The sequence below is a fragment of the Chionomys nivalis genome, chromosome X, assembly GCF_950005125.1.
Source record: "Chionomys nivalis chromosome X, mChiNiv1.1, whole genome shotgun sequence".
Classification (NCBI taxonomy): Eukaryota; Metazoa; Chordata; class Mammalia; order Rodentia; family Cricetidae; genus Chionomys; species Chionomys nivalis.
In genome coordinates this window covers 45,854,426-45,867,866 of record NC_080112.1, presented here as the reverse complement: position 1 = coordinate 45,867,866, position 13,441 = coordinate 45,854,426, and the positions used below count along the sequence as shown (strand labels likewise).

At 39.9% G+C, this 13,441-nt stretch overlaps 1 protein-coding gene across 1 annotated transcript in view; it reads left to right on the top strand.

Moving 5' to 3' along the window:
- The window catches only part of LOC130868359 (odorant-binding protein-like), a 74,716-nt gene extending 61,648 nt beyond the window's left edge, over nucleotides 1–13,068 (top strand). Inside the window, exon 7 of the mRNA XM_057760610.1 lies at nucleotides 12,991–13,068. Coding sequence (XP_057616593.1) covers nucleotides 12,991–13,068 — 78 coding nt within the window. The remainder of the gene's footprint in view (nucleotides 1–12,990) is intronic.
- The last annotated feature ends 373 nt before the right edge of the window (nucleotides 13,069–13,441 follow it).

The following is a 13,441-nucleotide window of genomic DNA, read 5'->3' as shown; positions in this document are numbered from 1 at the left end:
AAACCTGGAAACAACCTAGATGCCCTTCAATGGAGGAATGAATGAAGTAAGTGTGGAATATATACATATTAGAGTACTACTCAGCGGTAAAAAACAATGACTTCTCGAATTTTGCGTGCAAATGGATGGAAATAGAAAACACTATCTTGAGTGAGGTATCCAGACCCAAAAAGAGGAACATGGGATGTACTCACTCATAATCTGTTTCTAGCAATAAATTGAGCATATAATTTGTGATCCTAGAGAAGCTAAATAAGAAAGTGAACCCAAAGAAAATCGTATAGTCATCCGCCCGGAGAGGGGAAGTAGACAAGATTGCAGGGCAAAAACTGGGAACTTGCGGGTAAGGTGGCATGGGGCAAATGGGAAATGGGATGAGAAACATGAGAAGGGGAGGATGGGAGGAGCTCGGGGGATTGGGATGGTTGGGATATAGGAAGGGTGGATACGGGAGCAGCGAAGTATATATCCTAACTAAGGGAGCCATCTTAGGGTTGGCAAGAGACTTGACTCTAGAGGGGTTCGCAGGTGTCCAGGGAGATGTCCCCAGCTGGTACCTTGGGCAACTGAGGAGAGGGAACCTGAAATGACCCTATCCTATACTGATGAATATCTTACATATCACCTTAGAACCTTCATCTGGCGATGGATCTAGGTAGAGACAGAGACTCAATTTGGAGCAACGGTCTGAGCTCTTAAGGTCCAAATGAGGAGCAGAAGGAGGGAGAACATGAGCAAAGAAATCAGGACCACGAGGGATGCACCCACCCACTGTGACAGTGGAACTGATTTATTGGGAGCCCACCAAGGCCAGCTGGTCTGGGACTGAATAAGCATGGGTTGAAACTGGACTCTCTGAGCATGGCGGCCAATGAAGGCTGATGAGAAGCCAAGGACAATGGCACTAGGTTTCGATCTTAATACCTGAACTGGCTTTGTGGGAGCTTAGCCTGTTTAGACGCTCACCTTCCTGGACGTATATAGAAGACCTTCGTCTTCCCGCAGGGCAGAGAATTTGGACTGCTCTTCAGTATCGAGAGGGAGGGGGAATGGTGTGGGGGGTGGAGAAGAGGAGTGGGGATAGGGGGAGGGGAGTGGGGGGAGGGGGCAATATTTGGGAGGAGGGGAGGGAAATGGGAAACGGGGAGCAGGTGGAAATATTAATTAAAAAAGAATAAAAAATAAAAAAAGAAAATCTAAAAAAAAAGAAGAAAAAAGAAAACAGAAAGGAAGGTAAAGGAAGGTGGGGTGGGACATGAAATATTCTTTCCATATTTATTTTGTATTTTGATATGTTCCATTTTTTTAGCTATTCTAAATGCTAGCATTTATCTCTCTTTCTCTCCTTCCTTCCTTCCTTCCTTCCTTCCTTCCTTCCTTCCTTCCTTTATTCCTGTCCATCCATCAGTCTGTCTGTCGTTTTTGTTTTTTCAAGACAGGATTCAGCACCAGATGTCCTGAAACTCACTCTGTAGAAAACCTCAAGCTCTGAGATCCACCTGCCTCTACCTCCCAAGTGCTGGGATTAAAAGTGTGTGCCAACTCTCCCACGTTAAGAGTTTCAATATTCCAGATGTCGTTTTTATGGTGTTTCAAGATTTCCAATTTAAGTTAAAGATCTCAAGAATATTCTTAGCTAAGGTCCTCAAAATAGTCTAAAAAATTTCCAATGGTCAAAAAGCATATTCATAAGCAGATATTGGTCATGCAGTAAAATTAGTTCTCTTGTATGTGGGCAAGAGGGATAAACTAAATGCTTCTATAAACTGGGTGTTCTGTTTAGTTTTTCATTTTTTGTAGAACCATCTTTTAAATAATGATGGAAACAACCCATTAATGAAAAAATTATTTGATATTCATCTTGATTTTCTTAAAACTTGACAATCTGAAGTATCACTCAAGCATGTCTTTGCCTCACTGAGATCTTTCATCAGTAAGGTAAGACCAACTTTAACCTGCTAGGAGCTCACAGGAAGATAGAAAAATGGGAATCACTGTGATGACATACATAAACAGCCATTAACTACCACTGACTTTGAACATACAAGCACCGCATAGCAAAATCTATATTGAGGACCTGGCAAAGAATCCTCTAAAATCAGAACGTGCTTTTGCTTTTACCATTGTACCATTACATTTTCAGTAGACCCTTCCCAAGAGTCTCCATCTCCCTCTGGATCTTCTTTTCTCTCTCAAGATTCAACCTGGGGTACTACATTCCCAGCCCCAATGTCACTTTTAAATCACCAGCTTTGCCAGTTTTTCTTTGTCTTGTTTATCATATGATAAGACTAACACCATCTACTGCACTAATGAAGCACCAGTCTTGTTTTTTTTTTAAAAAAATTGTGCATAAGCACTTTGATAATTGGAATGAACTTTTAGAACTCTGGTATCTTTCATAATAACTTGCCAATGAATAAGTCCTACCTTTAATTGTATATAAAATAAAAAATTAGGTAAATGTGAAGCATTAAAAAAATTTTCCATTCTTTAAGAGTAAAGGAAGCTATGGAAAAGTGAGTTCACTGAAGCATGAAAGGATAAATGAGTGGAAATACATTTAGAAATAATTCATTTAACAGGTACTAGTTAGGTAGTTATTGCTTATAATTCTGAGGGCTTACTGTACAATAGATAAAAATATACACATAAAGGTACATACATGCACACACATATGTACATCAACAAATATCATCATGATAAGAAGTTTGTACAGAGAATCCCGAGGGCTTATAGTGTAACAGATAAAAACAAACATAAAGATACATATGTGCACACATACAAGTATATCAGCAAATTCTATCATGGTATGAAATTTGTACCAAGAACTGGGTGTGCCCAGGAGAATATAAAAATGCTGTAGCTTAGCAAAAGTTTCTCTTCAGCAGTAGTACTTTGGAGGGTTTAATATGGATTTAGGAGATAAAACTGAAAGTAAAAGTGGCAAGTAGGAAAGTGTGTAGTCAGTCATCATAAGAGCTAGACTTCATCTTCTAAGAATCAGATAGACACGGAAAGGTTTTAAGCAGGGAACTAGCATGATTAGCTATGTATTAAGAGAACATCAGTGTGACCAGGGAAGAGTAAACCTCTTGAAAAAAGAATAGGAAATGTATGCACTGGGAGGCTGAGGCAGGCAGATCTCTTTGAATTCAAGGGCAGCCTAGCTTACATGACAAGTTCCAGGCTAGCCAGATCTGCATAGTGAAACATGGATGGATGGACAAAAGAAGGAAGGAAAGAACAGAAGAACAGAGATTGGTGATAGTACCTGTAAAAAAGTCACTAGTGCATGGATATGGTGGTAGGATATATATTAAAGAGAGTTATTGGACTTTATCACCAGTTCACCAATAAAATGGTGGGACAAACTATAATTATGATAAAAAATAGTGAATACTGTTTTGTATTGAATTTTAGTTGCCTCTATAACATTGAAATGCATGGATTTAGACAGAGCTCTGGGTTGGAGTCATCTCTGTTCATTTGTATTTAGTGAGCACAGTCTCAAGTGCTGTACTAGCTGCTGGAGATATGATTATGGAGATACAAAACAAGAATACTCTTCAACCTAAGGCTTTTCAGTCTTAGGGGGTGGGGTAGAGACCGAAAATGAACAACAGAACAATTTATAATTATGTTCAGTTCTAGGGTAGAAACAAGCAAAATGCCTTAGCATTTTTTATTAGAATTAATGCAAATTCTCTTTAACTTATGATGGAGCAACAGCCCAATTAACCCCTTTTAAGTAGAAAATTATTTAAGTGAGTTCAAATGGCCTTCAACAGAATTTATTGAACGTCATGCTTCAGCATCATAGCACACTGAAGGCGTTTGTTTTCCCTCATGATCCCATGTCTGTATGTGGGCTGTGGGCTTACTGCCACCACCCAGGAATATGAGTTTCATTCTTCATGTTGCACCCAGAAAGAGAACAGAGCTCAGAATTTGACATTAAAATTTCTACCTTTCACTCCACTGTAATTTTTTAAATTCTTTCTTTGACCATCATAATTTGGGAACCACCTCAAGCTGATATATCTTATCTAGTAAGAAGTGAGGTATGTAAAAGGCCCAGCCAAACAAATGGTTCAAGGAAGAATATCCTAGAGAGAAGTACATGTGTTTGCCAAAGTATTGCATAAGGAAAGAGTCTGGGATATTTCAGAACATAAAGGACTAGTATAACTGGAGCACGGTTGGGGGACCATCAGCATATAAGGGAACCTCCCAGAATGGTTGAATTTCCCCCTGGAAAAATATAGATGAAAAGCCAATATCAGACGAGAAGCATCTAACACAGAAAGTGTTGAAAGAGAACTCTGTAAACAAGGAAGAGGAAATAGTGGCAGATGTAGCAAGTAAAGGCAAGAGTGGAAGATGCCATGGAATCCAAAGGGGGAAAGAGCATCAGCAAGCTCACAAGGTGGAGCGGTCAAGTGAGATGAAAGGAGCACATTAGAGCTAGTTTGGAGGAAGTTATTCGTAATTTTGTTCATTGCTCATGTCTCAAGTGCTGTGGGCAGACTTACTGTAGGGATTAACTGCACATAGTTGTGCCCACTCTTAAATCTTTTTATACCAGGAAATCTTGTCTAGTAAGAGTTGATCTAAAGCCCGGCGGTGGTGGCACACGCCTTTAATCCCAGCACGCGGGAGGCAGAGGCAGGTGGATCTCTGTGAGTTCGAGACCAGCCTGGTCTACAAGAGCTAGTTCCAGGACAGGCTCCAAAACCACAGAGAAACCCTGTCTCGAAAATCTTAAAAAAAAAAAAAGAGTTGATCTAATCCTGTGAAATTTTATGAGATTTCCCAATTTTCCCATCAGAAAGCATTTATTAAACATCCATTGCTTGCCTAACACAACACTTGCTACAAAGGCTTAAAAAAAACTGCAGATAAATTCCTGAAGTGTGGATTAAAATTCAAAGTTTCCAAGAAAGCATTTTGAGTGGGTGACACTGAAACTATAGAATCCCTACGAAATCCCTATGAAAATGGTCATTACGCATTCTGAAGCAGCTTGCTCGCCTCAACTTGCAAGCATAGGGAATTCTCATAAGCCCACATTAGTAGCAGGTTGAATGCATTCTCAAAGCAGCAGGCCTCTTGGAAGTTTTGAGAAGTTGGTGACCACTTGTGCACTCTTTTTCTATGACAAAATATGTCTTAATTGGCACCACTCATAGAGGATAAAATGGACAGGCATAGATGAGCACTTAACCTAACCTATTTATATTTTGTTAAAAATAAAAAGATCAATTCACTCCTAATGGCTTTCAGTTCTAATTTTTCTCAGCACATGAACATTGAACACAGCGTTTTGATATAAAGCAAACACTACATAATGCAGACTGGTCTTCCTATTCTAAGACTCCATTTTAGAGCCATTCATTTATTCAGTATGTCATTGAAACTGTCCCTCATATGTTTTGGTATATCTTGGGCTCTTCTCAGATTGAAACATTTATGAAAATTACCTTTACATTTTTGGAGTGACAACAATACTGATTTGACTTGTCCCATCATTGCCATATGCTTGTCTGCATGGTAATAAGTTCAGACTATACTGAGAACAGAGCTCTAATGTAGTATTTGGAGCGGCGGGCTGCTTCCTGCCATCCGGCTAGCTTTACCAGAAATAATTACATGGAAACTGTATTCTTTTAAACACTGCTTGGGGGCTGGAGGTGATGACTCAGTGGTTAAGAGCATTGCCTGCTCTTCTAAAGGTCCTGAGTTCAATTCCTGACAACCAAATGGTGGCTCACAACCATCTGTAATGAGGTCTGGTGCCCTCTTCTAGACTGCAGACACACACACAGACAGAATATTGTATACATAATAAATAAATAAAAAAAAACACTGCTTGGACCATTAGTTCCAGCCTCTTATTGGCTAGCTCTTATATATTGATCTAACCCATTGCTAATAATCTGTGTAACACCACAAGGTGGCTTACCAGGAAAGGTGGCTTACCTGCGTCTGTCTGGAGTGGGAGAATCATGGTGACTGCCTGACTCGGCCTCTTTCTCCCAGCATTCTGTTCAGTCCACTCCGCCTACCTAATTTTCTGTCCTATTAAAGGGCTAAGGCAGTCTCTTTATTTAGCCAATGAAATTAACACAAAACAGAAGACTCCCACATCACTCTAAGTCATATTAATTTGTTATCCTCTAAAGCACCCGGCATAGTTTTAGGTCAGGCAGAGTCAACACTTGATTACTGGTGGACTTTAATAGGTTTTCAGATTCTCATTTCTGTTTCCCTTGTCTAGTTTCCATCAGCTTTTTTCAAAGGGAGAGTAAAAATGTGTGCTGCATTTTGCTATGAGGTTTTAAAGTGTTGTACTTCAAAGATTAGCTCAACTAGGAATGAGGCATCTGTGCTTTTGTATCTTTTGATGAGAAACAACTTTGAGATACCAAAAGGAAGACCTTCCTGAGGACACACTTTCAGGTGAGTAGCAATCAAAGCTCCTCTTTATGGTTTCCTTTTCAGTTGCTGGCCTCTATCAAAATCAATATCTATAGCTATAAAGGTAGCTCACTTGGTAAAGTACATGTCCTGCAAGCAGGAGTACCTGAGTTTGAGCCCCAGAACCTACATAAAAAAAGCTGGCAAAGTATTGGATTGATGGCTCAGTGGTTAAGATCACTGGTTGTTCACCCAGAGGATCTAGGTTTGATTTTCAGCACATACATGGTGGCTCACAACCATCTGTCACTCCAGCCAAGGGGATTTGTTGTCTTCTTCTGCCCTCCTTGGGTACAAGGCATGTAAGTGGTGGTATACACAGGGACACAGACATAAATGCAAGCAAAGTACCTGTATCACTAATACATTTTTTAAAGCCAGGCATATGGTATGCACTTGTAATCTGAAGACTGAGGAAGCAGGGACAGGCAAATCCCTGGGGCTCACTGAACAACCAGGCTAATCTTACTTGACAAGTTCTAAGCCATGTTGTCCCCAAAATTAAAATACACAGCTTCTGAAGAATGGTACCCAACATTGTCCTCTGATCTCCATACACAGACACACATACGCACCTACAAACATGTGCCCATTCTCACCCCATGCCTCACAAAGATCAACATCTACAGGTACTTGGGAGGCTAAGGCAGGAAGATATTAACTTCAAGTCCTACCTTGTCTTTAGAGGGAGGGCACTGCAGCCTGGGTATCATGAGCAACACTATCTCAAAACAAAATGTTAACACAGGTCTGAGGCTATGGCTCAGTGGTAGAGTGCTTGCCTAGCATGGACAAAGCTCTGGGTTCCAGTCTCACCACTGCAAAATAAATCAATATCTGACTTTCCCTTCCTGTGCTAAATTCTCAGACCATGTGGCCGTCTTGAAATGCGACTGGTCCAGACTGACATGTGCTGAAAGTTCAAATAATAAGTACATAAAAATAGAGAATCTAAGTTGTCTTACATTGCTTATATACTAAAATGATTTTTTGACTTGGGGAGGCTATTAAAACACATCAAAGTAAATTTTGGATCAGCAAGATGGCTCAGTGCATAAAGGTGTTTGCTGCCAGACCTGATGACCTGAGTTTGATCACCAAAACACACATGGTGAAATGAGGAAAAAAAGCCAAATCAGTTGTTCTCTGAAATTCACATGTGCATGCACACGTGTGTGCGTGCACACACACAAAGTAAATATGAGGGAATAAAAGTAAGTTTCACTTCCATCTCTCTTTCTTTGTAGCTACATAGATATGAGACTCACATCCTCTTTCCTGTGGACAAGACTACTCTAAAATCTAAGTTTGGAGTGCTTGCTGCAGTTCAGATTCCATGGCAGTCTGACTTGGAGCAGGCTGCTTCCTCAGCCTCGCTGATGCTTCAGCTTCTTCAAATATAAATTAGGAGAATCTCTACCTCACAGAGTTTTTGTGAGGCTCAATTAAGATGACTAAGTAAGATTGTTAGATAATACACAGCAGGTGATGCAGGTTGCTTTACTTGCATCAGCAGAACCTTATTTAACAATGAAAAGAGTTCCAAGCATGATGGCACGTGCCTAAAATCCAAACACACCGGAGACTAAGGTAGGAGGATTGCACGTTTGAACCAGCCTGGGCTACAGGACAAGACCCTGTCTCAAAAAGCAAAAATTCTAAAAATTGACCTGGGGGTGCTAACATGTACCTGTATAGTCCCATTTACTTGAAAGGCCGAGGCAAGAGGATCACTTGAGCTCACGAGTTCAAGATCAATCTGGATAACATGGCAAGACCCTATCTCAACAAATAATCTATTAGTCTCAAGATTTTGTGGAAATTACAGAACTTATAGAGATAACTATTTGTTTAACACATTGCTCAAACTGACTGAAGCAGTGTTTGGTCATCTGTAAAATGAGGCCAAGTATTTGTCACCTTGCGTGGTTAGTATGAGGGTGACAAATGAAATACATTGAGCAGCTGGCACCATGCACAGCACAGAGAATACACTGTGTGGTAATTATTATTCCACATCTCCACAGCATTGTGATTATTTACTGAAACAACTCAGAATTCCAGCCCAGCTGGGACTTCTTGACTCAGTAGGCTACTGATAATATAGACAGTCTCTAGTTACAGATCTTCCTTGGTGTCCCATTAGAGCAATTTACTAGAGAAAAGGTTATTTATAGGGAAACAACCATTGGCTGCTTTTTTTGAAAATGCCATCAATGAAGTACAATTCTAACAGAAAATAACACTCCCTTAAAAATCTGCTATAAAGGACCTGGAGAGATGGCTCAGTGTTTAAGAACACTGGCTGCTTTCCCAAAGGATACAGGTTCAATTCCCAGCACCTGTATGGCAGCTCATAACAGCATATAACTCCAGGTCCAGGGGATCTGATGCCCACATACAGACATACATGTAGGCAAAATACCAATGCAAATGAAATATTTAAAAATATTTTTTAAAAAGAACAACATGTGTAAAGACCCTGACTTAAGAGTCCTGACTGCCTTGCAAGACATCCTCTAAAAAACCAAGTCTCTAAGTCTAGAGAGGTATGGTTGCAAACTAGAGCCAGCCAGCACTATCTTTCAGCCCTTTAATATTTGCTTTTGTGTCAAGTCAGTTGAATACCCACCACCCCTAATATATGGCTTTGATTAATTTACCAGGGTGCCTAAAATGTTCTATTAGAGTCCACTCTCTGGCACTACTATCAGCTCTGTCAGTACTTCATTTTGTATAAATGAGTTAATAAATATAAAGACTTAGAACAGCATCTAGAATACAGAACGTGCTCAGTGAAGAGTTAACTACAGCTAGAGAAATGGCCCAGTGCCTAAAAGTGTTTGCTATCAAGCCTGATAGTCAGAATTTGATACCTGGGCTCTTCGTGGTAGAAGGCAAAAAATAAATCCCACAAGTTGTCTTCTGATCCATACATTAATGCTGTGGTATCACACACCCCCACAGGCAAGGAAGTAAATAAAATAAAATAAGCAAATGTAAGAGAAATGTAAAGCCTTAACTAGCCACTAAAGTCAGAATTTGGATGTCAGGAACTTTGACATAGTCACTACTGTATCTTGTCTACTTGGATCCAGAGGAAGGCATTGAGCCATTAACATCTGAGCATGACTTATTTTGACATTCACAAAAAGTTGCAGAATAGTGCATTATATAAACTAGACAAGTAATGCAGATGAGAAACTGTCAAAGAGAAAGATCGGTCACGCTCAAACTCATCCTAACCACCAGCATGTGAGCACATTCAGAGGGAGGACCTGACCACCACCATTGTGTCAGGTGTGTGGTGGAGAATCTCTATCTCTTTGTCCTTTTCATCACTCTTTATTTTTAAAGACAGGGTTTCACCATATAATCCTGGCACCAAGAAACTCACAGTGATACTATTGTTGCATCTGCTTCTATACCTCTGTGCCTCTACCTCCTGATTGAAGGCATTACAAACAAACACCACAACCCATGGCTTTGTAAAATCTTTAAAAGGAGCATTGGAAAGCTGGGCATGGCAGCAAAAGTTTGCAGGAAGACAAAGAAGTTAGATGCTAGCCTGGACACAGTGTAATGATTCCCCTCACCATCTCCCAAAGCAGGATTAAAAAAAATAACCTTTATTTCTTTCCACAGATAATAATTGCTGTAAGTCAGCTGAGAGCTGATGTTGCGCTAAGTGGAGGATAAAGATTTCAGGAGTCTTTATTCATTATCAATAATTTTCCAAACAGGGACAGACCTATGAAGGTATGGAGTAAACTGAAGCCACTTTGGCTGGGATTGTGAGTCACTGGTAGAGTGTGCGCTTACCTTGTATGGTGAATGCCCTGGGTTTGATTCCTAACACCGAAATAATGAATAAGAACCCCTTTAACTAACAAAGGGAGTTTATACCATGGAACCGTCATGGAATTCACAGTTACTGTTAGTGTGGAATGTATAGGATGTGAGCTTTATGAGCTGCTGGCTTTTACATGCCACCGGCTTTCTAGCAGTTATATTTGGCATTAACTGAGTAGATTAAACAAATGAGCATCTGGTAATAATCGAATCTGTATCATTTTCTCTGCTTGACTTCTAAACTTACTCAGAAGATAACAAGTACTTTTCTTTCTTAACAATTGTTACCATTTGTAATACTGGCTAATTAAATCCTGTGATTGAAATGTAAGAAAAATCTCAGAATGGCTAACAGATCCACTGACAGTAGAGGAGAAATGGCACAAAAGGGTTTCATTGTTTGTCAGTTTTGTGACTTTCGAAAGTTATGGTGACTGACTGTGTAGCTTGATGGAACAATGCAAAGCTGTCTTTCTTCAGCACCAGTTCGTCAGAATCAGACCTAAGATTCTGACCACCATGGCTCTTCACACATGCATAAAAACTAGAGCAGTGTAAAAATGCACCTCTTGTTGGGTTGCTTGGAGGACAGGCCCTGATATCCTCCCAGGGCGATAAATTGTCCTCATTCTTGGGAAAGGTCATATTCTAGTATATTTGACAATACTGTATAAAATCTGAAAAAAAAATTGAAAGCTCTCAGTCACAATATACTTGATGCTTGGAGTGTGTAGAATCTGTATACCAAAAACCCATACCTGTAGGAATGCTGCTTACAGGGAGGAAAACACGGATCTGTGTCAGCTGCTCACAGACTGGGAAAGTTTGCTTTTCAAGCACCGATGCTGGTTTCCCAGGGGATCAGTATACACTCCAACTATTCCCATGAGCGCAGAAGCAATGTAAACTATTTCAGCTATTTTACTCACGCTCAATTCATGTCCCTCCCAGTTGTTATATGTCTCAATGTTATATATAATATGTCTCAATGACATATTATACAAGTAGCTAGTGACATTTTCCAAGTGAATAGGGATGATGTTGGTTCTCCTTGAGAAGAACTATCTCCTTTGCTTTCCCTTGATTCATTTTTGAATGACTTAGTTGCATCTTCTAAGGTCACCATTACCAAAAAACCCTGGTAAATTAAGGTAAGCCTTACCCTTCAGGAAGTAGAATTTCTGTTAATAAGCAGAAAGGGCTAAGATGTATGTGTATTAATTATTGTACTAATTATTTTTAAAGCAGACAGAAAATCAGAACCGTATATTATATTCATATTAAGTCCCATCACCATGTACTTGCCCTATCCCTGTCTTGAGGTCAGAAAGTGTAGTGAGGATGAGCGGTGGGCCACTTCCCGCCACCCGGCTAGCTTTACCAGAAATAATTACATGGAAACTGTATTCTTTTAAAACACTGTTTGGCCCATTAGTTCCAGCCTCTTATTGGCTAATTCTTACATATTGATCTAACCCATTTCTAATATTCTGTGTATTACCATGAGGTGTCTTACCAGGGAAGATCTTAACCTGCATCCGTGTCAGGTGGGAGAATCATGGCGACTGCCTGACTCGGCTTCTTTCTCCCAGCCTTCTGTTCTGTCTACACTGTCTACCTAATTTTCTGTCCTATCAGGGCCAAGTCAGTTTCTTTATTAACCAATGAAAGTAACATATAGAAAAATGACTTTTCTCCATCAAGAAACACTTTTTCAGAGTTGAATCTCTCTGGAGTGTGATGTAACTCACAACCTCTCATTTGTGGAAATTGGCAGCAGGGTTTTCACTGAGGTGTGCATTATAGTTAGGGGGCAAGATGGGCACACTTAGCTGTATGGAAAATTGTCTGACAAGCACTATTTCTGGAGCCAGATAGCCTGGATAGAAGTTCTGTATCAATGACTTACCAACCGGGATACATTGGCTGAGCCTCTCAACTTCTCTGTGCCTCGGTTTTCCTATTGGTAGAAGTGCATGGAAAAACTATTTAAAATATAGGATTCTTGTAGAAATTAAAGCAAATAATGTATTCATCTTAGTACCTAGTACCGATGTGCTGTCAATAAATGTCAGTTACTGTTATAAGTAAACCAGAAACATATACGTTGGAGGAGCCAGCATCTAAAGACTGATAGTGTGGCTCCAAATGTCATGTTTTCTGTGTGCTTTAAGTATATTTGAAGCCTAATTTGTTACATATATTTTAAAATAACTAATTAAAATCCCTTTAGAATTGCCACATCCAATGCAGTACCATGAACAGTTAACAAGGAATGGAAATCATAGTATGTTCCCCAGGATCACACTTAGACCTTATTGATAAGGCTGCTAAATATATGGGTCTTGTTTTATTTTGTTTTGAAATTAGACAACTTTTGTTCCCACAGAAGTCAAAGATTTGACCAAGAGGATCTGAGCTGTTCTTATGGCCACTGCTCAAATGAAGAAGCACGAGAAAGACCCAGAAATGCTGACTGACCTCCAGTATAGCTTAGCTAAATCTTATGCCAGCACACCAGAGCTGGCTCGACAGAATGGCCAAAATTCATATAAAAAAATGGAGATTTTTCTGAGGTGACTAATAAAATCGTGTTCCCCTGGGACTCCTCAAACTCCTTTGAACACACTCTGACACTTCTTTTTCATCTGTTTTCAGGCTGCAATGTGCTATGTCCATGTCATGGCTCTTGTTTCAGAATTTCTTCACCGAAAGAGTAAGACCTTCCTCTTTTGAGATGGGAGGACTCTCGGCTGCCAAAATAATCTTTATCTTTGCAGCTTCCAATTGTGAATGAATTAGAATGGGGCTTTTTGAAATATGTTTACCTTTATCCTCATTGAGTGCTGAACAGACTTTATAAAAGAAAGCTGGATTGCTCATTTTTGGCTTCGGTTTCTGTAGGAGGTTACAAAAATAAGTTAAATAGTACATGGTTGGGCCTGATGCCCAGTGTTTATTTCCGAAGACTATCTCCCTGGATGACTGCCACAAATTAAATTCTTCTTAGGACTCATGAGATGTTCTGCATAATACAGGCAGATCACTTTTTCCCCCTCCTCATCTTTCACCAACATCTGTCCATGGACTAAGTATCTAGAGCCATTTT